The sequence below is a fragment of the Candoia aspera genome, chromosome 15 (genome assembly GCF_035149785.1).
Source record: "Candoia aspera isolate rCanAsp1 chromosome 15, rCanAsp1.hap2, whole genome shotgun sequence".
NCBI classification, from domain to species: domain Eukaryota; kingdom Metazoa; phylum Chordata; class Lepidosauria; order Squamata; family Boidae; genus Candoia; species Candoia aspera.
In genome coordinates, this window is record NC_086167.1 from 3,833,682 (window position 1) to 3,860,684 (window position 27,003).

General features: G+C 46.8%; 2 protein-coding genes across 2 annotated transcripts in view; one reads left to right on the plus strand and one right to left on the minus strand.

Moving 5' to 3' along the window:
• Positions 1 to 891: 891 nt before the first annotated feature.
• Positions 892 to 15,735, minus strand: PXMP2 (peroxisomal membrane protein 2). The gene is made up of 5 exons (XM_063315807.1): positions 15,162 to 15,735; positions 7,511 to 7,615; positions 6,378 to 6,540; positions 4,733 to 4,852; positions 892 to 1,353 (listed from the first exon to the last, which is right to left on the minus strand). The coding sequence occupies exons 1-5, from the start codon at positions 15,722 to 15,724 to the stop codon at positions 1,285 to 1,287; spliced, it is 1,020 nt and encodes a 339-aa protein (XP_063171877.1). The 5' UTR covers positions 15,725 to 15,735; the 3' UTR covers positions 892 to 1,284.
• A 498-nt stretch (positions 15,736 to 16,233) lies between these two features.
• POLE (DNA polymerase epsilon, catalytic subunit) overlaps positions 16,234 to 27,003 on the plus strand; it is a 57,460-nt gene continuing 46,690 nt past the window's right edge. Inside the window, exons 1-10 of the mRNA XM_063315808.1 lie at positions 16,234 to 16,343; positions 17,691 to 17,826; positions 18,329 to 18,409; positions 19,698 to 19,742; positions 20,502 to 20,594; positions 21,603 to 21,757; positions 23,639 to 23,780; positions 24,326 to 24,406; positions 24,702 to 24,809; positions 25,523 to 25,633. Of these exons, the coding sequence (XP_063171878.1) occupies positions 16,234 to 16,343; positions 17,691 to 17,826; positions 18,329 to 18,409; positions 19,698 to 19,742; positions 20,502 to 20,594; positions 21,603 to 21,757; positions 23,639 to 23,780; positions 24,326 to 24,406; positions 24,702 to 24,809; positions 25,523 to 25,633 (1,062 nt within the window). The remainder of the gene's footprint in view (positions 16,344 to 17,690; positions 17,827 to 18,328; positions 18,410 to 19,697; positions 19,743 to 20,501; positions 20,595 to 21,602; positions 21,758 to 23,638; positions 23,781 to 24,325; positions 24,407 to 24,701; positions 24,810 to 25,522; positions 25,634 to 27,003) is intronic.

Genomic DNA, 27,003 nt, shown 5'->3' on the forward strand with positions numbered 1-27,003 from the left:
GCTGTTTGAGGAATCATCTATCTCAGAACGAACTCGTCTAGACATTAAGGTGAGCAGGAGAGGCCCCGTTAAAGATGCCTCTGGTTGAGAGGCCCATCTTGTTGGAAATGTTAACAAACCAGCATGCCTCAATTAGCATGTAGTTTGTTCCCAGGATGCAACTCTCCATGCTTGTTAGAGGAAGCTGTTTGTTGCCACTCCCACTTTCTCTTTTTCTCCTTCACCACCGGGAGTGAAACACATGGCTGTGTGCTGCTCCATCTTTCTGGGCGCCATGCGGTGGGCCTGGAATTCCCCTTTCTACACGCAGCTCTTGGCAGCTATAGGGCTGAGAGATCACTAAGTATAGAGAAAGAATAGAACAAGGAACATCATTTTCTACCGAAGATGGATGTAACTGAACCAAGAATAAAAGTCAGTAAGACTCTTTTTACTTTGCTCTGAACCTACTCTGTCTAAGCATGTAATTCTTTATGCTTGGGAGGGCTGAGTGTGTAAAATCAATAACCTGTTTCTCTGATCTGCTCATTAAAGCTATCTACGATAATATTCTTTTTCTGTGCGCAGCTTCTCTGCTGTGTTAAGCTCTGCTCCATTCTGTGGTCCTAGCAGGCCGCTAATGGCTTCACATCTGAGGGCACTTAAGGGCCTTCTCATGCAATATTCCTAAGCAGTGGAAGGCACACCCTCAGAACCCCACTCTTTCCACTTTTAGGAAAGATGTCTTCCTCTTTAGCCAGATCCTTTCAAGTTAAATTCATCTAGTTTTCATTGTTCACATTTTATTTTCCTCTATAAACCCCCTCAAGTGTCTGGGCAGAAAAGCAGAATGCACATCAAAGAAATATTATAAAAAACAGCAATGCTACGATCATTTTGTGGGGGGGGGGGTTAATTCAAAAGATTGTTCTCATTATGTTTATTGCTCAGAAAACCAGGCACACACATATTTATGGCCTGCTCTGATCCCAGTCCACAGATTAACTATTACCATTCAGCACCATAGGAGAAAAGATAGAAAGATCTTGCCTGCAGTCACCCCAGAAAAAAAAAACCGAGAGAGAATAAAATGGCCTTGTTAGTTGTGACAGTCATGGGTGGGAGTGCTGAATGAAGCCCCTTCTCCCAGGCCCGGAAGTGCAGGATGGGGCAAAAGTGCAACTTGCAAGGGAGGGAAAGGGCCGTCAGGCTCCCAGCCACCCTCCTCTGCTCCTTCCTTCCACGGCCCTATGGGACAGCCACGGCCACCTCTTTTGCCGTGCCAGATCCACAGCTTCTACGTTGTCACTTCTTGATGGATGCCAAGTATGCAAACCACAAGAGGGCAATGAAGTTTCCAAAGAGCACCTGGAACTGCCAAGAGAAGAAAAGGGCACCAATAACAGGAACGGGGAGCAGGACTCAATGGCAGGAAGAATGATATAAAAATAAAATAAATGGTAGTGTAATGGGGCCTTGAGAATAGAACCAACCTTAGAGTAGGGCACTGATGGGCAACCTCCTCCAAAATGCCGTTTTTGCCCCCTATTTGGCAGGACCAAAATGTATAAATTTGGTATTTAGGGAGAGAGTGAGTTAAGGGGCAAATTACTGGCCATGCACAAAAGAACACCCATTTCCCCCTGGGTATCCCCATTTCTTTTGGTTTTTGTTTTAAGGGACAAAAAAATCTCAGTCTACCAGAAGTGCCGAATTTTCTAGTAGTCTCCCATCCAAGTGCTCACTGGGCCTGATCCTGCTTAACACTTCAAGATCAGCCAAGGTTGACTACATGCTGCCCTCTATTGATGTATTATTTATTCATTTACAACATTTATATAGTAGCCCATCTTAAATACATAACTCTGAGTGGCAAAGAATCCATACAGAAACAATATAAAAACCCCATAACCAATGAAAATAATTCAAGAAAAGGAAAGGAAGGGAAGGGAAGGGAGAAAACCAAGGCACGATATAACAATTCCATGCAAATCTGTGTTGGGGTGGCCAAGCACCTGGGGTTTTCCAGAAGGCCAAGAGGGCTGGGGCCATCGAAATGTTAGGGGAGTGGCTGTTCCATAGGGCAGGCACTGCAACAGAGAAGGCACACCTTCCAAGTCCCTCAGGTTGGCATCGTTTAATAGAGACCAGGAGTGTGCCCACCTTGTTGGATCTGGTGGAATAGGCAGAAAGTCTTCGAGACAGGTGGTCCCACAAGTCACCTAGCCCTATGAAATGCAAGGCTTTAAAGGTGATAACCACACCTTGAATTGCACTCGTAAACATACTGGAAGCCAATGCAGCATGCATAACAGTGCAAGAAACGGGCAAACTTTGGAACACCAAACTGCATACCCCCCCCCCGATTCTGCACCAGTTGGAACTTCCAAGTGTTTTTCAAGGGCAACCCGACATAGAGTGCATTGCAGTAATGCAATTAACAGATGACTAAGGCACAAGTCTACAGGAAAGCTTTTGATTGTGCTGTCCATGACAAACTATGGAGAGCTCTAGCAGACCTTGGGGTGCCACTACATTTGGTGAAGCTGGTGAAATCTCTGTATGCAAATTAGGAAGCCACTGTAGGAACTCAATATGGAGACACTGATTAGTTCAAGATCGAAAAAGGTGTGCGACAAGGTTGCATTCTGACACCTTTCTTATTCAACTTGTACACTGAAGTGATCTTCAGGAAACCGGAGCTAGACAAATAAAAAATTGGGGTAAAAATTGGCAGAAGAAACATCGATATGCGGATGATACAACCCTCCTCTCAGAAGCCCAGGAAGGCCTAAAGCACCTAATCATGAGACTCAAAGGAGAAAGCGAGAAGTTTGGCCTCTTTCAGAATAGCAAAGAAGACCAAACTCGTGACAACTGCGAGGAATGGAAACATCAGAATAGTAATTGATGGAGAGGAGGTGGAATGCATGGAAGAATTCACCTTTTTAGGATCACTGGTCAATCAAAATGGCGAACGCAGCCAAGAAATTAAACACCGAATCATACCGGGTCGCACAGCAATGATATGTATGAATCAGATTTGGAAAAACAAGGATGTCAGCTTGATGACTAAGTGTGGACTAGTCTGCACTATCATGTTCCCCATAACTACATATGGCTGTGAAAGTTGGATGTTGGAAAAAGTTGGATAGAAGGAAAATTGATTCATTTGAACTATGGTGCAGGAGGAGGCTCTTGCGCATCCCTTGGACTGCAAAGATAACAAATAAAGAAGCGTCGAAGCGCATACAACCGGTCGTGTCACTGGAAGGAAAAATAACCAAACTTAGACTCAGTTACTTCGGTCGTGTCACGAGATCAACATCGTTGGAGAAAGACATTATGCCTGGAACGGTCAGTGGCAAAAGATGACGAGGACACCAGAGAACACGCTGGCTGGATGTAATCAAGGCAGACGCAGGCCAAAATATAAAGCAACTGAAAGAAGCTGTACAAGATTGGTAATCATGGAGAGCGCTGGCTTATGGAATCGCCAAGGGTCGGATACGACCGAATGCAATTCAATTTGCTTCGAAGGCACAAGTATCAGGGAGCAGAACCCCCTGGTCTAGGAACGGGCACAACTAGTGCACAAGGTGAATTGGTGCACAGGACCCCTGCCCATGGCTGCCACCTGATCCTTGAGCAGCCTTTGCCAGGGAAATGTCTGAATGGGGAGACTTCTGAATGGTGGACTGACTGCACTTTTGCTTTCCCTACTTGGACCCTTTGTAGGCAAGTTCTCTAGGGACTGGGACTTTGCTGCTCCAGGAGCAAAGTGTCTGCAGAAACCCCAAGTAAAGTCTTGCAATTAAACTCCTTGCTGGGGTGTGGCTGTGCAACTGGCTTGGGAGAGGACATATACAACCTGCCCAGCTGGAGGGCAACTCTGAGTGGATCCGAGTGACTTTGCCTGACAGGTGCCTAGAATAATCTTCACAGCAACCCTGCAAGGGTGCCCTTCTGACCAAGGAGGGATCTGATTATCCAAAACAGGGCTTCTGGCCAGCTATCTGCAGACGTGGGAACATTGGAGAAGCGGGCCCACTGTATGCTCTTAGCGCCAGGCAAGTATGTCTAAAGGCTCCTGATGGTGCTCAGACGGGTTTGTCTACCTCAGCAGCGCTCCAGACATCTGCTCGATCGAAGAATCTGCACAGGCATGACCTGATCCAAGGCTGTTGTTGCCCACTCATTCCAGGCAACAACTAAGGTCTCACCTGGAGCATGCAACAGAGTTTTGGGAATAAACCCAAGTTCCCGCTGAAACCCAGCGGGGTCCATCAGTCGCTTGGGGAGGGCCTACGGAACAGGCCCTTCCTCCCTGCAGTGGGGGCGCCCAGAGAGAACTCCAGAGGCAGAGGGGAGTGAATATATTGATTTTCATTTAAATTTGGGGTTTTATTTTCACACCCGCCATGAGCGGTGTGTTATCTGTATTATTATGAAGATCCTTTTCCTCAAACCATGTAAGGGAGAGATTCCCTCGCTTGAAGCGCAGCTCTCAGAGACGCCTCCCTCAGTCTCTCAGCCACACTGCAGAAGCAGCCTGTCCCCTTCCCAGTCCGGCCTGCAGCCCGGAGGCTCCCCATCCAAGGACTCGTGAGACCTGACGCTCCATTGCTACGGTTGGCTTAGCCAGTGATGGTGGACTTTGCCCTCATCGTGAATAGTTCTGACTTTCTGTCCTGCACAATCCAGTTAGCAATCTGTGAAAATGAAGTTAGAGGAAAGAACGGGAGGGCTTTACCTGCAAAGGAACATAGGTGAAGTTAATAACCTGGACGGGGGTCCACACCTTCCAGTTCATCTTTAGGGCTGCCCAGTAACCAGACTTCATCTTTCTGGAGAATGCAGACATGCCCTTCCCCTGAAAGAAAACAGTGACACACAAAGGGAAATGAAACTGCCCCCATCCAAGAGATACCAAAAGCCCCCAGAGAGAAAGGCTCTTCTGGCACAAGAAGGAGCACCATGGCAAGAATCCTGAGAGGGGGGTCAGGGCAACAGGGATCAGAGGCACATACTAGGTTTTGTGCCCGAATAAAAGATTTTCACACAAGTTTTCCTTGGAACATGGTCCAACTTTGTAGCCCTTTTTTCTACAACCGAGGAGTGCTTGGAAGCAGATGAAAGAGGAACCCCAAATCTGGGAATTTGGGGGCACAGTCTTGAAAGATCCTCATGTGCCTTGGCCTCCAGATCTCTCTCCACTGTTCTAGATATTGTCTGGCAACCAGAGACACACTGCCTGCACTCCAGATAGACTTGAAGGGCATTAACTCAATGGAATCTTTTGGCCCATGATTTCATTTTTTTTTCCGTTTTTGGTGCCTTCAAATCACCTTTTTGACTCCTGGTGACTGCCTGGACAAGTCCCTGCAGTTTTCTTGGCAAGGTTTTGGAAGTGGTTTGTCCTGGCCTCCTCCTGCTTCCTAGGGCCGAGAGAGGGACTGGCCCAAGGTCACCCAGCTGGCTTTGTGCCTAAGGCAGGACTAGAACTCCCGGTTTCTAGCCTGATCCTTAACCATGACGCCAGACTGGCTCTCATAATGTGACTATGGACTGATGGTATTATTAGATTGTTCTGTTAATAATATTGTTCTTCGTTACCCAAACACCATACAATAAATAAAAATAATCCATTTGTAAACTTCCAAGCCCCAGTGAGAACAAAACTCCAGCAATCATCTGCTTGGAATGGACTGCAGCAATGTTCTTTCCACTCATGATCGTGATGCAACAATTTTCTTTATGCTGTCCAGAACTGTCTGCTCATTTAGCTGCCACAAGGCACTCCTTTTAGAAGAGAAGACTGCAGGAAAAACGTGGCTGCTGTCTTCAAATCCCTGAAACAATGTCACAAGAAGAAGGGCAAGACCTCTCCTGTTCCCAAGTGCAGGACATGGAATAAGGGCTTTACTGTAAGTTACAGAAAACAGAATCCAGTCAAACATGAGAAAAAACTTCCTAAGGGTTTGAGTTGTTTGACAACAGAACCAATAATCCAGAGTGAAGAAGGGGGCAAAGTTCTGTGCACGTTTTGCCTTGGAAAAAAACAGCTTGGGGGGGTGGATATGATCACCCAAATCCCTGAAAAAGTGACACACAAAAGTTGATTAAACTCTGCCATCTAGCACTGGAGACCAAAATAACCGGGTTCAGGTCACCAGAAACAGACACTGATTGCCTGTCAGGGAGAAAAAAAAAATCCTCCCAGTAAGAACAGTAGAACCAACGACCACAGAAGGAGGTAAGCTTCCCTCCACCGGATGAGTCCAAGCAGAGGCCAGAGAGCTGTCAGTCTGGATTCCAGCAGTGAGCAGGGGATAAACTGGGCGCCCTCCGTTTCTAGGACTCCTGGGCCCTCAGAACATCCCTGAGCAAGACCCTACCTCCAAAACGTTCATGACTAGGAAAAAGAGGGCCACAAAGACCGGGGAGACAATGAGATGGTCCACCAGCAGACATCTGAGGAGAGCAAAAGAGGCATCTGAAGGAATCCGTTGCTCCAAGTGTAGGTAGAAATAATGACTATGGGGTCCAGTGAACAAAAACCTGCAAAAGTTTTTTGTTTTGAACAAAATGGCGAACGGTGCTGATACCAACAGGCTCTCCTACAAAATTAACTAATTATAAAACTTGGTCTCAAACAGCTTAATATTTAGTAATAAGCTGCACAAAACCCCAAGGGCCCTGCGGCCACTCTTCTGCATCAGTCATTGGCTGAGCTGCTCTGCCATCTTCCAGGCCTCGGAAAACATTCCAGCTGCTCCTGGGGAAATGGACAGCCACTGCTGCGTCCTGACTGCTGAGAAATGGAGCGCGTTCTGCAAGGGAAGTGAAAGGCTGGGTTGTGGGGGGAGGGAGGATCGTCAAGCAAAGGCAACGGGGAGCGCGTACAGATGGAGGGAGAGCAAGGAAGCCTCAGCAAGCAGACAAAATGGGGGAGAAATCCAGAGTAGGAGTTTAAAGGAAAGCTAGAACAAAGGGGACTGTTGTCTGGAACTGAAGAAAATGAGGCTAACAAAAGCTTTTAGCTTGCACTTCGGAATAAAAAGGACTAGAAGTTATAGGACATAGAAGGCAAAGAAGCTGGGAACAGCAGCAGCCACAGCAAGAATGGAAGTGGATTTCAAAAAGCGATCGGCTCTGGCCAGCTTAAATTCTGGCTACGAGTCAGAAGAGCAAGGCTACACGAAGCAGACCCTCCTCTGTCCCCAGAAAGCAGGGTTGCAAAACTCCCACTGCCAAGTGGGCAGGGCCAAAAAGGATCCAGAAATTAAGCATCCAGGTTGGCCCTAGAAACTCCCCCAAGCTCCAACAATGAAAATACCACAGGATGGGGGGTTTGCCCCACCAATTTTGGAAACTAAAGGCTTGGTGGAGGGGCCACACAATGTACATGCCTACCAAAAGGCAACACCAGGGGACAAGGTGTCCTCCAAAGCCTGACTCCTGCCTTTCCAGCCCACGCAAGTTGCTTGACGGCGCCGTCAGTGAGCATCTTCCACCAGTCCCAACTTACCCATAGACAGCAAACTGCAGGGGTTCCTGCCAGTCGAAGCTCCTCTTTTTCTGGCTCCTCCCAATGACCTGGGACAGGAGGCTCCCTAGAGCTGACAAGAAGGCACTGTGGGAAGAAAGGAAGCATTGGAATAGCATCAGGGTCTGGAATGCTGGAGTAGGAGGCATCAAGTGACTTAGTTCACATCAGCAAAAGTCATAGCCCTGGGCAGAGAAATTTACTCGGTACAAGCTCCAAAACTGCCCATAGGTCCTTTTCCTGCTTTTGAAAACTAGCATGTCAGGGAGAGAATTCTAACTTAGCCTTCTCCTTGAACTGCTAGGTTTCTACATGCCGCAAGATTGTAAAATGAATACGTGGTATTCGGAAATGCAATTCCCACTTAATCCAGAATGGCACAGAACTCTGTGCTGTATCCATATCAGCCACATGGGAAAAATGCTTGCTCCTGTACAAACCATGCAACACTCTTCCAGATGGGACTACAGTCTAAAGTCCAAGACAAATATACCATTGAAGCCTCCATAACTGGATCTCTTGTGCTTCGAAATATTGTTAATAGCAGCCAAAGCTTGAGGGGTTGGTGGTCACAGGGCAGGGAGGAATACATTTCTTACTGCATGACTTTTCAGACCCAAATTCTCTTCCTCCCATTGCCCCCACCCAGCTGCTACTAACATTTTTTTTTAATCCATTCAATCATGTCCAATTCATGGTGACTGCCTGGACAAGTCCCTGCAGTTTTCTTGGCAAGGTTTCTCAGAAGTGGTCTGCATTGCCTCCTTCCCAGGGCTGAGAGAGAGTGACTGGCCCAAGGCTGGCTCCCAGCTGGCTTCGTGCCTAAGGCGGGACTAGAATTCACAACCTCCCGGTTTCTAGCCCGATGCCTTAATGACACCAAACTGTGCCTAACGTTTTAAAGAACTGTAAAAAATGCAAGCACAAACCTCAAAACAGTATCTAGTTAATATAACCAGGAAGTCTGGAATACATTATTTAATCATCTACAACAACCAAAGGAAAAAAGAAGTCATTCTCTGCAGGAATCAAAGTCTTTAATAAGCCTGGAATGAGTGTCCTAGATCAGCAAACACTGAGGAAAATAGGTTTTAAAAACAGATCTTTCCCAGTGAAGAGTATTCTCAAGGGAAGGGAATGGCTGAGAATCAGGGCTTCAGCCAGAGCTAAAAAAAGACACCAGCTTAAAGCAAAGACTTTGGGGTCCCTTCAGCCCCAAAAAACCTTCGGTATGGGCCTGCTGCAGAAATCTTTAAACATTGCAAAGGAAAAATTATTAAATCCATGACTGGAAAGTAACCTTGTTTATTGTCTTTTATTGCACTGACATGAAATCAAATCAAACCAAGTTTGATTTTTGGTCTGGGCCCCATTCACTGCTTGTGGATCAGGCCCTCAGCACGACACTCCACAGCCCAATGCAGCACCAGGCAAAAATGCCCATCCAAAACCTATTTCTGGCCTGGGTACAAACCCAGCCAGGTTTGGAAGGCTCCACATAGCTTTAAAAAAAGATTGTTCTTGTTTTTCATTGCCAACCAAAGCAAGCAGAACCCGAAGCAAGGCAGGCAATTCCCACAGAGCAAGAGAGGAGCTTCATGTGCCCAGGCAGAGGGACAGAGGCCCTCAACAGGTGGTGCATGGTGATCCGCTGATATTTGAAAAGCTATACAGGCAGTCCTCGGTTAATGGCCTCTTGTTCAGCAACCGTTCAAAGTTGCGACAGCGCTGAACAGGTGCTACTTATGACTGGTCCTCAAAGTTCCAGCCCCTGCAGTCACGTGATTGTGATTTGGGCTCTTCGCAACCAGCTCACTTACAAGGGTTGCAGCATCCTGAAGTCACGTGATTGCCATTTGCAGGTGGGCAAGCAAGCGGGTGAGTGCCACGGAGTGTGGCTGGGCGAGGGTGGTATTGCAGTGCCGCGCAAGTGTGGCCAGGCTGGGGAGGGGGTGCTGCGGGACCACAGGGTGAGGGAGGGGTGCTGCGGGGCCACGCAAGGGTGGGGGAGGGGTGCTGCGGGGCCACGCAAGGGTGGGGGAGGGGTGCTGCGGGGCCACGCAAGGGTGGGGAGGGGGTGCTGCGGGGTCACATGAGGGTGGGGGAGGGGGTGCTGCAGGGCCACGCAAGCATGGCCAGGTGGGCAGGTGCTGCAGCTAGGCATGCAGAGTATGAGATCCCTGGGTAGTGGGCTCCTTGGCAGGAAAAGTGGTGGGAACAGCTTACCGGAGCAACTTGCCACCGCTGACTTTGCTTGTGGGAAGCCAGCAGGAAGTCGCAAGTTGCAGTCACGTGAGGCCCTTGCTTAACGGCACATAGTCCTTGCTTAACGAGGGCAGCGGGGACTGCCAGGATTGCCGTTGCTAAGCGATGTGGTCACGTGACGCGTGCCCTTTACAACTGCATCACTTAGCGATGAAAATTCCAGTCCCAATTACCATGGTTAAGCAAAGACTACCTGCATACAATCAAAATGGGGTGAAAAAGTAAGTATACCCCATGTAAAGTTTATTTTTAACATATGTGAACATACATTATAAAGGTGATGTAAATGAACAAAAAAACTATGAAAAACTGACTTTGCAGTCATCTATTCAACAAAAAATTAACAGAAATGCCATTTCCTTCTGTGGCGAGTACGTGCCCCCTCGGCTTTAATCCCTGGTATTGCCCCCTTTGGCAGAAACAACTTCAGGTAGGCATTTCTTGTAACTGTCTACCAGTCTCTGACATTGGCTGGATTTTTTTCCCACTCCTCCCTGCAGAATTTTTTTCAGCTGTGTGATGTTGGAAGGGTTTCTTGCACACGCAGGCTGTTTCAAATCACCCACAGCATCTTGATGGGATTTAGATCCGGGCTTTGACTTGGCCATCCCAGAACCCTCCATTTCTTTTTTCTCCAGCCATTCCTTGGTGGATCTACTGGAATGTTTAGGTGCCTGTCATGTTGCAAGGTCCACTTTCAGCTGAGCTTCAGTCTTCTGACAAATGGTCTCACAGTATCCTCAAGCACCCTCTGGTACAATGAGGGCTTCATAGTAGGGAGTGTCCAGGCCCTGATGGAGCAAAGCAGCCCCAAACCATAACAGAAAGAAGCAAGCGATTTCTGTACGCAATCTCTCCTCTGCCTGAACCTTCCCGCCCACCCCCACAGAGCAAAGATCAGAGAGAAAGAGATTTCAAGAGAGTACAGGTAGTCCTCAGGTTATGACGGCAACTGTGACTGGAATTTCTGTCACTAAGCAATGTGATCATAAAGTACATCGTATGACCACATCGCTTAGCAACAGCAATCCCTGCAGTACCCATTGCCATTGTTAGGCTAGGATTGTGGGCCACTAAGTACCTCCTTGCAACTTCCTGCCAGCTTCCAACAACCAAAGTCAGTGGGAAGTTGCAAATCCCAGGTGGCTCACAAGTAGGCCAGCAGGTAGGTGGCTGCTGCTGGGTGGGGGACGTTGCACTAGTGGCTGGGGTGGTGTGGTGTGAGTGCAAGGCTCAGGGGGGGTGCACAGGTGTGGGAGAGTTACCCAAGCAACTTGCAACCTTCCCTGCTGCCTTCCCAATTGACTTTGCTTGCGGGAACCTGGCAGGGAAGATTGCAAATTGCAATCACATGACTGCAGGATGCTTCAACCATTGCCAAGTGCCCAGATCACAATCACGTGACAGCCAAGGTACTCAGATGGCCGGAACTTCGAGGACTGGTCATAACCACTGCTCATTCAGCAGTGTTGTAACTTCGAACAGTCACTGAATAGTCGTTAACCAGGACCACCTGTAAGCTGTTTGCTCTTCTACACATTGAAAGCAATGCGATTGCGCTGGCAGTGCAATCAGGGTCAGGCAAAAGAGAGATTGGTTACAGAAACTACTTGCTTTTTTTCTCCCCACCTCCCTCGCAGAGAGATTGGAGAGCAAGGGATTTCAAGAGAATACAGTAAGCAGCTACTCGAGCATTCCAAAGGGCGGGGGAGTGGTTAGGAGGCAAAAAAAGCAGAAGGTGTGAAACTGAGTGGGTCTTCTCTCTTTTCAGCCGGAAAGCAGAGTCACGGTCACATGATTTCCCACTTAGCGACTGCTTTGTTAGCGGCAGAGTTGCCGGTCCCAATTAGGGTTGTTAAGCGAGGACTACCAGTAAATGTCTGAGGTTTCAATAGGACAGGCTCCTCCCAGATCCTCTCTAAAAATGTTCTAACCATTTGCACCTGATCTGGTGCACCTGATTCTAATTTTAGGTATGTGAGGTAGCGATAAATGAAGGGGTGTACTTAATTGTCCACACACAAAATTTGCATTTATTTAAATTACACAATGGACTACAAAATGTAAATGGTACATTCTATTTGTTACATGGTCTACAGTATGCAGCTGGCCCTCAGGAAGGAGGGAGCATGTTCCAAGGATTGGGGAGAGACAAGAGACAGCACAGCCCGGAGTTGGATGGTGGGAAGAGGAAGAGATTCAGAATAGCCATGCCCTAGAAGCCCCCAGAGTATATCCACTAGGTTAGAGTAGTACAGGTTGAGTCTGGCAAGATTCTGTCAATACGGCTTAAGCAAATACAAAACTGAACTTGGCTGGGTTGATTCTATGCCATTCTTGGGCGAGGCCCGACAATATCCCTTTTATCTGCCAATATTGCTGAACTGAAGATCAAGTATCTGTATGTTGAAATATGTTGAAAAAAATCAAAAATGTTAGTGGGGTGTACTTTTTCACATTACGGTAACCCCCTTCCAGTGCCTGCTTTCTAAAGAAATGCCCACCTTCCTTTCTTTCCCCCTAGACCCAGAAGCCTCTCCCAAACCTGCCCCTTCTGTTCATTTCCTTCCACAAGACCTCTTTTTTCTGGGATGTTTTCTTCTGTGATTGGGCAACCCACCTCCAGATATTTTAGACCCTATGTGGGAACCCTGAAGCCCTCCAGGTATTGCTCCCAGCCTCCCTAACCAGCATCGCCAGTGTTGAGGGATATGGGGACCAGCCCTATGAGATAGGCCAGGTTAAGAAACAGACACTGCAGGGATCCCAGGAACACTATTTTAGTGTTGTGGGATATATTAACCAAATCTCAAAAGCCTATCCAAGTTATTCTCTGCCCCATCTTGTACTAGACAAAATCCAGGCAGGTTAGTTTGACTTTCTTTCTCATGTTTCCTGTGCTATCACTTCTTTAAGTCCCTCCTCAGTGGCTCACCCCTTCCTTCCCCCTTTAACAGCTCTCTCATATCTTTCCCAGGGAACTTGGTGTTGTTCAAGTTAATAACTTGCTCATCCAGCTTTCTGAGGTTTGGAAGAACATTTATTTTCCCAGCTTGGAGAAAAAAAAATCATTAGCCTACTCTGATAGCTGAACATACAAAGGATCTGCAAGCTCTAGTAAAAAAATTTAAGGAGCAAAGCGAAAAAATGGGACTAAAATTAAGTATCAAGAAGACCAAACTAATGACAGCAGGCAGAACAACCAGCCTTAGAATTGGCAATGAAGATACTGAAGTGGTGGAGGGCTTCTGCCTTCTAGGATCAACCATCAACAATAACAAAGCAGCAGTCAAGAAATACACCGCTGACTAGCACTCAGCAGAGCAGCCCTGAAGGCCTTGGCAAAGACATTCAGATGCTGTGATGGGTCTATACCTACACAGATCAAAAAAGTACAAGGCATGTGACACGCTGTGAAAGCAAAAGGTAAGACTCTGAAGAAGCAGGGTTCTCCCAAAATAAAAACTTCCCTGCCCAAATTAAAATTCCCTCAAGTGCATCTTCAAATGGGTTCAGGATCAGAGAGGAAAAGGGAGCTGGCAGAAGCAAAGTGGCAGAAGCGCCCTACCAGGGATTGACTGCCTCCCCTCTCATCCTTCCAATCCAAGTCACAGCACTGAACTGTTGTGGCCAAAACCTGGCTCACCTAAAGCAACCAAGCCACTTTGAAGATACAACATAATTTTACTAGCGTGCAATCAGTACACACACACGCAGACATGCACACATGCACGCAGACATACTAGGCTCCCAGCAAAGCTGTGGCACTTTGCTGAGCAGCCGTGAGCAAAGGCAGACCCACAGCTTATATACCCTTGGCCTACTACATCACAAAAACAAGACAAAGGGAAAGGCAGATGCAGCATAAAGTACAACATGGCACTGGAATGTTTTTGATCAACCCATCCGGGTGACCTCCGTGTTATTTATCCCTTCCTTCTAGGTCAGCGAGAGCCAGTTTGGTCTAGGCAAAGGGCTGGAAACCAGGAGACCACAAGTTCTAGTCCCACCTTAGACATAAATGCTGGCTGGGTGACTTTGGGCCACTCTCTCTCAGCCTCAGGAAGAAGGCAATGGCAAACCACTTTTGAAATCTTTCCAAGAAAACTGCAGGGACTTGTCCAGGCAGTCACTGAGGATTGGACACGACTGAACAGCCAAAAAAAACCCCCCTAGGTCAGCATGCTACCTACACTATCTCTGAGATACGGTCAGTGCTGGGCCAGAGATTCCTGGCTGATGCTTCTCTCTGTTGCCACTCAGGGTCAACTCAACTCACTGTAAACATACAAGGGCACTGCAAACAGATCATATTGGGGGGAGCATCTCACTGGTTTGGTAGTCCATGCATCTTACAAGTGCATGAGGGGGGTACCTTTTCCCACCACCGAAGAGTATTGGCACTTTTGAACTTTGGTGTTGGAGAAGACTCCTAATACCATGGACAGCCAAGAAAACAAACTGATGGGTCGCTGAACAAATCAGCCCCGAGTTCTCCCTCGAGGCACAAACGACCAGGCTCAAATTATCCTACTTCGGACATCTTACGCGAAGACCTGGCGGCTCCCTGGAAAAGGCCCTGATGCTGGGAAAGGTAGAAGGAAAGAGAAGAGGAGGAGGACCAGCAGCCAGGTGGAGGGACTCATAGTGGCAATGAGTGGACTGTTGGGAGACCTGAAGGACCAGGTTAGGGGCAGATCATCGTGGAAACGGTCTATCTATGTGGTCACTAAGAGTTGATACCAACTTGATGGCACATAATCAATCAATCACTAACAAGCCAGGTAAAAAACAAGAAAGATCGCAAGTTTTTCATGGGGGGGGGGATATAAAAATTTAGATGGAAAAGGCAAAAATTAAGAGAACTGAAGATTTTAAAATAAGAGAACCAGGGATGAAAATACTGGACTGGGAGTGCAGATCCAGGTCCAAGGCCAGACTCAGCAGCTCCTTGGATGAGAAAATAGGCTGGTATCCCCTTTTTAGACAGACTGGTGGTATTTGCTCACTTCTCAGTGAATTTGCTCAGGGGCTCCCTTTACATACATCAGAGCTGCATGCACGGAATGAATATTGGCAGACTTACAGCTCGGTTCCCGTTTCCTTGAGAACAAACTTTCTGAAACTTCCGAGGAGGAGCAGAGCGGGACTGGCTTTGACCAAACGGGTGCTTTGAATGAACCCCCCTGGATCTTTCTAATGCACCAAAGCTGCCCTAATGTTGCAATTTTATGCACCATCAGGCAAGCCGAGTTCCTTACTGACACCCAGGGAATGGATCTAAATACACCGGACCGCCAACCGCAACTGCAGCGAAGGAGGTGCGACGGCGGCCCACGGTCAGCCCTGCAATTCCCAGCCGATTCACCGTGCGGACAGGAAGAACGGGGTCCTGCCTCGGGTCCCCGGAGGGAAGTGAGATGAAATAAAACACGGCGGGCGCTCGGTCCCAGGAGGGGAAGCGCGGCCTGGAGACTCGCAAGGAGAGGGGCGCCCCTTTCGCAAGGATGCGAAAGCCTGCTCGTCCTTTTTGCTTCGAAACGCAGCTGCTCCCGGGGTTCGGCTAATAAAACTGCTCAGCGCGCAGGAGACCCTCCGAACCCGACAGGTCCGGCGCCTTCGTCGAGGCCTCTCGGGGCGCGGGCCCGATCCAAAGCACGCTCCCCGAGAGGCGTGCGCGGCAGCCGCCTCGGGGCCGGCCCAGAGCGCGCCTCCTTCGGGTCGAATTCCAAGCCGGGAGCAGGTACCCCGGCCCGGCCCCGTCTGGGCAGGGAGTGTCTCCGGCGTCCTCCGCCGGGAAAGTGGCTCAGGATCGCGGTGCGTCTCCTGCGCCGGACTTCCTCGGGATACCGGATACAGGCGCAGCAGGTAGCGCGCGTGCAGCCTCCGCGACAGCGGCCCCGAATTGGGCTTCGACAGCACCGGAGACATCGCGCCGACGTCCGGCCGCTCCCCGCGAAGCCGCTCTGCCCGCCGACGGCGACGCCCCGCTCTAAGCCAATCGGCAGGGAGCGTGGGCGGGCAGAGAAGAAAGGCGGAGCGGCGGGGCGGAGTTCAGGCAGTGAGGGGGCGGGACGGGGACCGCCTCGCCTGCCACTGGCTGCCCGCGAGGCGGCCTGCCTCCGCTCGCCGCGGGGTGTGGTGAGGGCAAGAGAATCTGGGTGGCAATCAAGATGAGAGGAGTCATTTCATCCAATCAGAGAAGAGAGGGGAAGGGCGGGTCAGGGAATTAGCGAACGGACAGATCGTGTGGAGAAAAGGGGCGGGGTTCTGCTCTTCCGTTGGTCGCGGCGCAGCAGCGAGACCCAGGCGCAGAAATGTGATTGGTTTAAGGAACCTTCGGGGCGCGGAAGCTGCGAGCTCCCGCGAGTGACTGGATCCTGCGAGATTTCCTGCAGGGCGCGAAATGCGCCGGGGACGCGGTCGGGGTGCCGGCGAGGATGGCGCTGAGGAAGGGCGGCGGCGGCGGCGGCGGCGGCGGCGGCGGGTGGCGGCGGCGCCGGTGGGCTGCGGAGCCCGCGGCGGAAGACGGCGAGAGAGAGGCGCCGCGGTGAGGGTTCTGCGCACGGCGGGGGGCTTTGCGCCCGAACCCCGCGGAGCCCTGACTGCTTGTCACGGCTGCAAAGGGCAGCGGCGGTGTTAGGGGTACAGCTGACCCAGCCCGGCATCGGCTTTCAGTTGGGGGCCGCGCTCAGCGCGTGGGCAGCAAGTGCTTCCCCCGTTCTGGCACGGCCGGTGACACGCAGCGGCGGTTGCGCTTGCTCCGGCCCGTTGGATCGGCCGCTTCACGTTAACTTGGGCGTGTCGCGTTGAAGCTTCTTGCGCTCTGGAGCTGGTGGCGGGAATGAACTTGGGCTTCTTTGGAGGCCGTCCGAGGGAAGCTTCCGATCCCGCGCAGAGGGAGTTTCTTCACGCTTGGAGCAGACCTGAGCTCTTGACGTTTCTTGCTCGCTGAAGGAGCTTCGGCTTTTATTCGTCAGCCAGAGAAGGAGCTCACTTGAGCACGTGCGAAGTTAATTTCCAGATGCTCTGGAAGGGGACAGCCTCAGGGCTCAGATCTGTGCCTGGTGAGGGGTTTGCTGTCTTCTTAGGGCAGCAAGAAATCGGCTGGTACTGATCCTTTCACCGTGCCTTACAGTCACCACCGTATCATCCTCCGTTAGGGTCACCATCCTGGGCACCAGTTTGATCCACTCTACTAATTAGGCGGCATGGGGTCTTGATTTTCTCTTCGGCTTTGTTCTGTCCTTCATCTCCTGGTTTCCTGTCTGTCCAGCCCTTTAAAAAATTCTCTTTTTCCCTGGCACATCACTGAAAGCTCTTCAACTACCATGGTCTTTTCCCCTCTTTTCTTGTGTTGCTTCACCTTTATCCACTGATAAAAATTGATCAATTCTTTTTCACTCTCACATTAGCCTGACATCCAATTGTTAAATTCCTTCATGTCTGTTGCTCATCCACCCCCATTGCTCCCTGTTGTCTATTCTGTGACATGGCGGTCCATTTGTCTTTATTGCTTGTTAGCACTAGAAAGTCTGTTTCATCAGTTCCCCCTCAGCACTTCCATTTTCTAAAAAGTTTTTGGATCATCTCCCAAGTTCCAACAACATATTGCAACTGTGCCAATGTTCTTGTAACTGAATTCTTACCCTTGCTGTTTCCTGCATCTCAATATTCCCTTCAGCTTATATATATATTTAAAATAGACTGTAAACTGTTGTTCTAGGTGTTTTCTGACTGATGTGTCATTTTGCAGCTTTTTCTGACTGCACGTGATGTTAGCCACAGCCATTTTGCTAGTGGTTTGTCAAAAGACCTTTTTCAGTCTTTGAATGTTGGCTTCTCTGTTCTGAGACTTGACAAATGGGCCAAAATCATTTTCATTTTCTTGCCATAGGGATGACAGCTCCTCCCTTTCTGCTCTCAGGCGCTTAGAGCGCAGCCAGTGGACAGACAAAATTGATGCACAGTTTGGATTTGAGAGACTGAAGGAACCTGCAGAAAGGACAGGCTGGTTGATCAACATGCACCCGGTATGAACCTCCCTCTTTCCTTTTCAGAAATAAAGCTCAGACATGGCTCTTTGGGTGAACATGCCAGAAAAGTAAGTTTGTTATTGTGGCTGCTGTAAAAGATGTTGTCTCCACATTTTGAAATATTTGGGGACTAAAATCCAGAGCATAAGTATGTATGTATAATTGTTGCTCCTACTGTCTAGAGTAATGGCAGAAAATTACTTTTTGTTGTCAAAGTGTTTCTGTCCATTTCTTCCTGTACTACAGAACCTGCTACGATGAAATTACAAATGGCTTCAAATTATCTTATCATAATTATCTTTCAGTTTCAGACCTTCAGGGATTACTGTCCTTGCCTGGAGCCTCCATTTTCTCATACACCCAGCTTAGTTCATCAGCAGTTCTTTGGGGGGGGAAATGTGATTCAGGACATTGATCTGCTTGCCCCTGACTGTAGAGTAGTATGTTGGGAGGATGTCATTTTCCAATTAATTGGCTTTGGTGACTTGGTTTGTTTTAGACGGAGGTTTTGGATGAGGATAAACGCTTGGTCAGTGCTGTGGATTATTACTTCATTCAGGAGGATGGAAGTAGATTTAAGGTCAGTAGTGTCTTGAAAGGGGGACCTTTAAAAGGAATATTTATCCATGGGTACATTTTAAAAATATTCCTGGAAATTTGGGAAACATAGATCTATGATGGATGGGATTTTAGCACATACGTGTTCATAATAATAATACATAACATGTGTTGAATCAATTGTCTTCCTAATCAAGTTAGGCTGAAGATTTCCATTTACATTTTTAGGAATTCCGCAGGAAGTGATGCTATTTGGAGTGTGAGAGAGTTCTTTTTAGAGGCTTTATAACTCATTTAAATAAAACAGTGCCGACATCAACTTCTCAGTGTAAAATGAGAAAGAAGCCCACAACAGTTCAGTGCAGTCTTTGTTTTTCGTCGTTCCCTTGTAACAAGAATTGGGAATTTTGCATCATAATGCAAATATTGTTTGTTTGTTTGCTTATTTATCAAACTTTATCACCGTCCATCTCCCTCCCAAGGAGGGAGTCTGGGCGGTTTACAATAAAATTGTTGCATTATTAATCTCATTATTTAATCATGCTTGCTAGTTCTCACTGGAATTGGGGTCTAGCAATTTCTGGGGGCCACAGATTCACCATCTCTGTCCTAGCTTGCAGCTTGCTTGAACTTTCCTTATATACTTGAAAAATAACCTTCTGCGTGTACTCTGAATTCACGTGGGACAAAGGCAGGACCCAACATCTCTGCACCCAGCCAAGCTGAGTATGTCATGAATCCGCTATAGTAGCTCTACAGCAGGCACAGAGGGGAGAACCAGAACTGTCAGTGAGGAAGATAAGAAGCTTGACAATCAGACCCCCAACATGCAGTTTCCCGTGTGGCCAGAGAATGAGGGGAGGGCAGGCCGGATCCAGAAGAGAACACGGATTCTTTTCTTCGTCTCTTGTTATCGTTTATAAGTTAGGTTACCTCTGAAGTTTTTATATTGTACATTTTAAAAATATTCCTGGAAATTTGGGGAAGATAGATGTGTGATAGGTGGAATTATATTGTCTTGAAGTTACACTGTGTGCCATCTAGAGTCATAATGGAGTCGGGCAGCTTATGAATCCAGTTAATAAATACAGTCACCTATAAAATCTGTGTGAATCAATCTTCCTGGCTTCTCTATTATTTTATCACTCACTAAATACTTTTCTTTATTCAGTGAGAAAATGGCTCCCATTTTATAGATGGAGTAGGCTAAGAACAGCTGGTCTCTGGAGTATGCTTGTGTTAGTTAGAAAGAAACATGAGCTATTCTTAAAACATTGGAAACTGAACTTTTACTTTGTTCTCTCTCCCAGGTGGCTTTGCCCTATAGGCCATACTTCTACATTGCAGCCCAGAAGGTTAGTATAATCTAAAATTGCAACCCCAGATTGATTTCAAGCCTTAAGCCATTTGGCTTCAGTCCACTATAATATTACCCCTGAGCAGACATTGCACTGTTAAATTTATTTATTTTCTATCCCGCCTTTATTATTTTTATAAATAATTCAAGGCGGTGAACATCCCTAATACTCCTTCCTCCTCCTATTTTCCCCACAACAACCATCCTGTGAGTTGGGTTGGGCCGAGAGAGAGGGACTGGCCCAAGGCCACCCAGCCGGCTTTCATGGCTAAGGTGGGACTAGAACTCACAGACTCCTGGTTTCTAGCCCAGCACCTTAACCACAAGACCAAACTAGCTCTCTAAATACTACATTTGTGAATGTGCCTGACAAGTAGTAAGTTGTAAGTAAGAAGTTCTTCCTTAATAACTGCTGTGGTTATTATGTGATTACATGTGCCAGTGCCTTGTGCACTGAGAGATTTGTGTATATATGTGTGGAAATGTTAAGGCTCTTTGGGAACATATTAGCAATGACAAACTTTTCCTGAAAGTTTGCTCACCATCAACTGCAGCAGCATGATGGCTGTGCTTTAATTGTATTCTTACTTCAAGGAGGCAGCAGCTGTATAAGGTCAGCTCATCATTCCCAGTATCCTTTGCAAATGTTCACAGACACTTTATTAGGCCAGTCTATAAGCTTTCCTGTTCAGGCAGAATTTGGATTGATGTGGAAATAAGTTCTGCTTAATCCATTTAATGTAAGGTGTCTTTTTAGGGTTGTGACCGAGAAGTGTCATCCTTCCTTTCCAAGAAATTCCAGGGGAAAATAACAAAATTGGAAAGTGTACCCAAAGAGGATCTGGACCTGGTGAGAAATGGATTCAATAAGATTATTTTAACATTGTGGCAACTTTATTTAAAGATGTAGTGCAAAAATCCTGATCCATTTTGTTTGCAAGCTGTCCCTTCCTAATATTTTTGAGGGACATAAACAGGAAATGAGAATATTCCTGAGAAACTGTTGTTGTTGTCCTATCTTTTGCTACTTTCCTCTTCTCCAGCACTTTGCATATGGGGCAGGTCTACTGATCATGAATACAGCATATGCTTTCCTTGCAGAAGGACCAAAATTCTGTTCTTGGCATCTCCAGTCAAAATACCAAGAATCATGTGGCAGATATTGGAGAAAAAAACTTATGCCAGAGAGTGAGAGGCTACTAGTGAGCAAGCAGAATGGGGAAGGGGCTGTAACATGCATGACAGCGTAACAAAATAGTAATGCATATTCTTTTTGAGACTACTTTGCTTTTATTATATTGTTTGTCTTTGCTCTGTGAGCCTTAGCTCTGTTAGTTTTGTCTCACACCATTTTCTTAATAAAACTAAACTTAATTTAAATATCCATTAAAACTAAATGTAGACAGATTTATGACTTATCGGTCATAAAAAGGACTTTTTTAACAGCATAAAGTGGAATTCTTTGCCACGGCTGAAGGTATTTAAGGGGTTGGACAAATTCACAGAAGATCAGACTAAGTAGCTATGAGACTAGATGGCTCTTTGCTTCTTCTGGAATAACAGACAGCATGTCTTTTCTATGAGCTCCCGTAGTTACAGGATTCCTAGATAAAAATGAATGGCTGCCATGGAACACAGAGGGCTTTCCTGTCAGTGTTTGGCCTGATCTGACAGGGCTGTAATGATTCTCGAGGCTCAGAGTTGCCATAGTTAGCCTGGTTTGTGTTCGCTATTTTTAAAAATTCTCCTTCTGTGCTCCATTTGGTGGTGTCAATTGCTCTGATCCCATGTCTCAATGCATCTCAGTGCGTCTCTCAAAGCTTGACTCTGTATTTTGTCCTGGTTTTGGTTTTTTTAGCCCAATCACCTCGTTGGCCTGAAACGGAGTTATATCAAGCTTTCTTTCAACACAGTAGATGACCTGGTAAAAGTGCGCAGGGAGATCACCCCTGCGGTAAAGAAGAATAGAGACCGGGACCAAGCTTTGGACACTTACACCACCCTGCTGACTAGGTAGGGTAATCAAAGAATCATTTCAGATCCTGGAGGAATTCCATTTTGGTTGAGTTGAGCTGCTCCAGACAGTCACTTGACTCTGTGTGACATTGTAACTGTGTTGCTTCCCTGCTCACAGTTTTTGGTGTTTTGAAAGGGGCTGTAGAACATAGATTACGCACAGTGTTGCCAGAGAACCTTCACTTGCTCATACAAACGAACTTGCATCTTTCCAGTATATACCTATCTATGGAAATACCCCTGAGCTCAGTTTTCTGGGCATATTAAAGAAGCACAATGCACCAGATAAAACTGAATGGAGATCTGTTATCTCCAGATTCCTCTGTGAGAGTGGGTTACCTAGATCTTCCCCTGTCTCTCAGTACCTCTGCCTTCTCCTGGATGCATTTGGTTGGTGCATTAATATAACTTACCCCCTTCTAGTAATGTTTGATCTGTCCTGTCACATAATTATCGCTTCTCTTACTCTTGTTTGGAGAAGGAAGCTCCTCCCATGATGGGTGACTTGTCCCATTCACTTGTAGAAGCTCCATTTGCTTCTTATGTGGCGGATCCTCTCTCAGCTTTTGTCCTTCCTTTGCTGTCCTCTTCCTCCTGGACAGAGAGAATCTTCATGGTAAATCCACCATTTGTCTGTTTCAGACTGAAGGGGGTTTAAAGGTGGAGACAGGTGTTATCCCAGTAACATGAGAACCATGTTCATGGAGCTTCCTTTCCTGTTGTGGTATTTTGTAGATTCTAGAATCAGCTTTCCAACTGGAGAGCAGTTTTACAAGAAACTAGCAAATGACAAGCTTCTGTCAGATTTCTTTACCAAAGCAATAATGGAAGATAGGGTTTAGGTAGGAGAAACGTTGCCATCCATCCCACATATGTAGTTCCTGCACTGAAGCATCCAGAATGATGGGGGAAGGAGTCACAGGGCTCTTCCACACGGCCACCAATAGCTCTGTATAACATGGGAACTCTGAGCACGTACAGTCAGAAACATTTCCTACACCCCCCTTATTTATCAGCCAGGATACATAGGGTTTTTTTGGCATAGAAATGCCTGCCTTCCAGAAGGTCAATAGACCTGTGTTTGGAAAAAACCTGAGGGGAAAGAGGAAGCAGCCAGAAGTCTCGTCAATTTCACCCTGCTCCCCTGTATCTCAGATGGTTGATGCTACAGAGACTGGAATGCTGGCAGCAAGTGGCCACTCGGAATAGGGAAAGGGGCACCCGCCCCCCGCCCCCAAGTTATTTAAACCGTGGAAAATATACTGTACCAAATTCATTGTTGGCAGAACCAGCTGAAAATCTGCTGCCATCATGGAACCAAAGCAGCAAGAACCTGTTTCTTTTCCAAATTAAATAGTGCCAAAAAAGAACAGTAAACCCACAGAAATACCTTATATCCTGTGGGATGCCTGGCTTGCCCTTTCTGAAGTGCAGCTAAAGCACTAGCCAGACAGGTACTGCTGAGGAAGTCAGATGTCCAGTGTTGCTGGCAGTTCAAGTCAAAATCACTGCAGGGGAGAGTGCATGCCCACAGTGGCCTCAGGCAGCCAGTAGGAGTTTGGCAGGCCCCAAATCGTTGCCAATACAGTCGCCAAGGCATCACAGACTGTTCAAACAGCAAGGTTTGTACTGGGAAAAAAGGGAGAAGACCATAACAGTGGAACAATTAAATGTGGCTTTAGGCTGCCTTCACAGTGGGTTAGGGATGAATTGGAGGCAACATGCTTGGGAAACATCCTTTAAAAACAAAGCTTCTTTGTATCTCAATTAGACATGGAAAGGAGACCACAGAGTCACAGTTTCTGCTCAGTTGCAACTGCTTTGCCTGGCTCTCAGCCCACATGCAGACTTGTAGAACAACCTGGCTGTTTTTTCTAGTGCTCTCACTGGGCAGGGTCTGACCCATAAGGAGCAGGAGCCCTCAAAGAAGACCGCAGACCAGATGGACAACATAGTAGACATGCGGGAGTATGATGTACCCTACCACATCCGTCTGTCCATTGATCTGAAGATTCATGTGGTGAGTGGGATGGGCAAGCTCTGCCTTCTGTTCTTGTTTAATTCCCAGTAACCAAAATCACAGGCAGGTGCAACAGACTCACCCAACATGGCACTCCAGATGGATTGGACTGCAGTTCCAGAGCTCCTGCCTGTACATCAGCTGAAACTTTGAGGTGTTGTAGGCCCCCATCTTCAAATGTTGAAGAAGGGTTGGGGAAAGGTGGGTTTAGAGTTAGATATAAAAATTATATTGTGATAATATTGTGATACAGTTGGAAAGAAATGATTATTATGAACATTCCTGAAATGTGTTATTTTATTGCAAACACATAAATCAGTGTTTGCGGAGATAGAACATGAGATCTTTTCCCACATAAAGCAAGTTTGGTTCAGTTCCACTAGCTGGAACAACCTACCATTGTGTCTTCTTCCTTTCTTCTGAAGTAATTCCAGTACTTTGAAGATAGGTTTAGAATGGCTTCATTAGTAGTAGAGTGATGGAGAGAGGCTAGGATCTAATTCCATTTCTGCTTAATTCTGCTGGATCCTCTCATCCTGTGACAGGCTCACTGGTACAACATTTGCCACCGGGGCGGCAGTTTTCCTCCTGAGATTTCTCGCCGAGATGACTTGGTGGAACGGCCTGTGAGTATTTCTGCAGAGGCTGCTCCAGGGATCTGTCTGAAATTACTGGCCCTTTAAATATGGCATCTTTTGCACAGAATGAACATTCTCTCAAATTCCTGGGCATTGGGTGAGCCTATGGCATCCTAGAAGCTGTAGTCCGTAGAGTCTGTAAACCCTCCACTGTGGGCTAGGTGGACTGAGAGGAAATCAGTTGGAGGAAGAAAAACTTGTTACTGCTATATTTCAGCCCACATTCAGTCAGAATTGCTCTCTGCCTCATTCTAGCACCTGTGGCATGTTTGATTCCTTCTAGGATCCTGTTGTTCTTGCCTTTGACATTGAGACTACCAAACTCCCTTTAAAATTTCCTGATGCAGAAACAGACCAGATCATGATGATCTCCTACATGATTGATGGCCAGGTAATTTGTTGTCCCTGTAATGTAGTCATGAGGCTGCGTGACATGCCAAAAAAGTGCCATTTAGAACACGAACAACTCCAGATCGATACACTGAGATGGCACAATAATAAAGAACACGGGGGGTGTGAAGCCAGTCTGCGACTGGGCTTCGTGACGTTCTGTGTTTGTCCAAGAAGGCTTGCAGATTGCACTGTGGACGCAAGGCGCTTAAAGCACTAGAGATGTATTTGTATGTGACGTTTTTAAAACTCCATTGTCTTATGTGGCCCAGTATTTGTTCAGGTGTAATGACTAGGATCCCACAGAAAAGGAGAATAAGAACAGGGCTGCCACTAACTCTGCTCTGAAAGAAGTCGTGTTGGGGAAGGAGAATGTGTAGCCTTTTCTGACCAGAGGGGTTTGAAATTTGGAGTGGGAGTCCCTTCACTTTTTCTGTGACCGTTTCATGATCCACTTGAGCAGCTGATTCTGTTCTCACTCCCCTCTTCCTCAGGCTTTGGCTGCTCACTGAAACCCAGCCTCCTTCCTGGCTTAGGTAGCGATGTGTGCATCAAATGAGGATGAGAGGGGGGAACAGAGAGATGACTAGACTGGGGGCTTGCTCGGTTTCAAGTTAATCTCTTGAGAGATACTATTATTGGTTGACAATGCAATGGCTGCTGCTTGGTCAGCAAACATTCAGTCACATTTTTTTCCCATATTGTGTGGTTCAGGGATACCTGATCACAAACCGGGAGATTGTTTCAGAAGACATTGAAGATTTTGAATTTACTCCCAAACCAGAGTATGAGGGTCCATTCTGTGTATTCAACGAACCAGATGAGGTAAGCAGGCAGTAGTTGAAGATACCCCCTACCTTGTTTTCTTGCCCCTAAACCCACAAATTAAAGAATCAAATGGCTACTCTATAATCAGGTTTTGATGAAATATCGTTACCTATTTGGCTGTGCATGTGCACTTTATATACATAGTTTACCTGCAAGTTCAAAACGTATCCAATGCAGAAATAAAAATAATGACTTTTTAAAGCAAGTTTCTTGTCTTTATAGCTATAAAGGATTAAAAAGCAGTTGAAGTAATATTGGATGAACTGCCTGAAACCAGAAGCCATTTGAAGTGGATTTTCAGTCCCCGGGATAAGAAATGAATTCTTTATGCCTAGAGTGTCTAGAGCTTCCTTGTCTTTTTTAAAAAAGATTTTAATTAGAATTTTACAATACAATAAAAGCATAAAAATGAAAAGAAAAATAAAAAGAAACAATAAGAATTAGAAAAAAGAAAAGAGAAAAAGAGAAACAAAACATGGGATTTTGACTTCCGCCCTTCTTTCCATCGAGTAATTGCCATCTTACTTTTCCCCTTCCTCTTTATGAAAGGTGAAAGGTCCCCTGTGCAAGCACGGAGTCACGTCTGACCCTTTGGGGGGACGCCGCTTTTGCAACGTTTTTTTGGCAGACTATGGAGCAGGGTGGTTTGCCACTGCCTTCCCCAGTCGTCACCTTCCCCAGCAAGCCGGGCGCTCATTTTGCCAGCCTCGGAAGGGTGGAAGGCTGAGTCGACCTGAACTGGCTACCCGAGAGAGAATCCAGCTTCCACTGGGATCGAACCCGGGTTGTGGGGAAAGTTTTGGCTGCAATACTGCCACCTGCCACGCTGCGCCACATGAGGCTTTACCTTCCTCTTTAACCCTTTTTAATCCCCAAATCCATAAATCAGTTCTGTCTTTTCTGCTTTCAGCAAAAAGTCCAGTCTTTTAAAAAATCTTAATTGTTTCTTTTCCTGACTAAACTGGTCAGCTTTGTCATTTCTGCAAGATCCATCAATTTTATAATTCCATCCTCTACTGTGGGTATTTCATTATTCTTCCATCTTTGTGCATACAATAATCTTGCCATGGTTACCATATATAGTATTAATTTCCCATATTTCTTTTCTAGTTCAACGTCCATAAAACCCAATGGAAACAATTCTGGTTTCAGCATAATATTAATCCACAATATCTTTTGCGTTGTTGTATGAATTTTCACCCAAAATTCCTTCGCTTTTTCACAAGTCCGCCATGCATGGTAAAAAGTCCACTCTTCCTTTTCACACTTCCAACACTTACTTGATATTTCTTTATACATTTTAGACAATTTAGCCACTGTGACATACCATCAGTACATCACTTTATAAAAGTACTCTCTTAAATTAT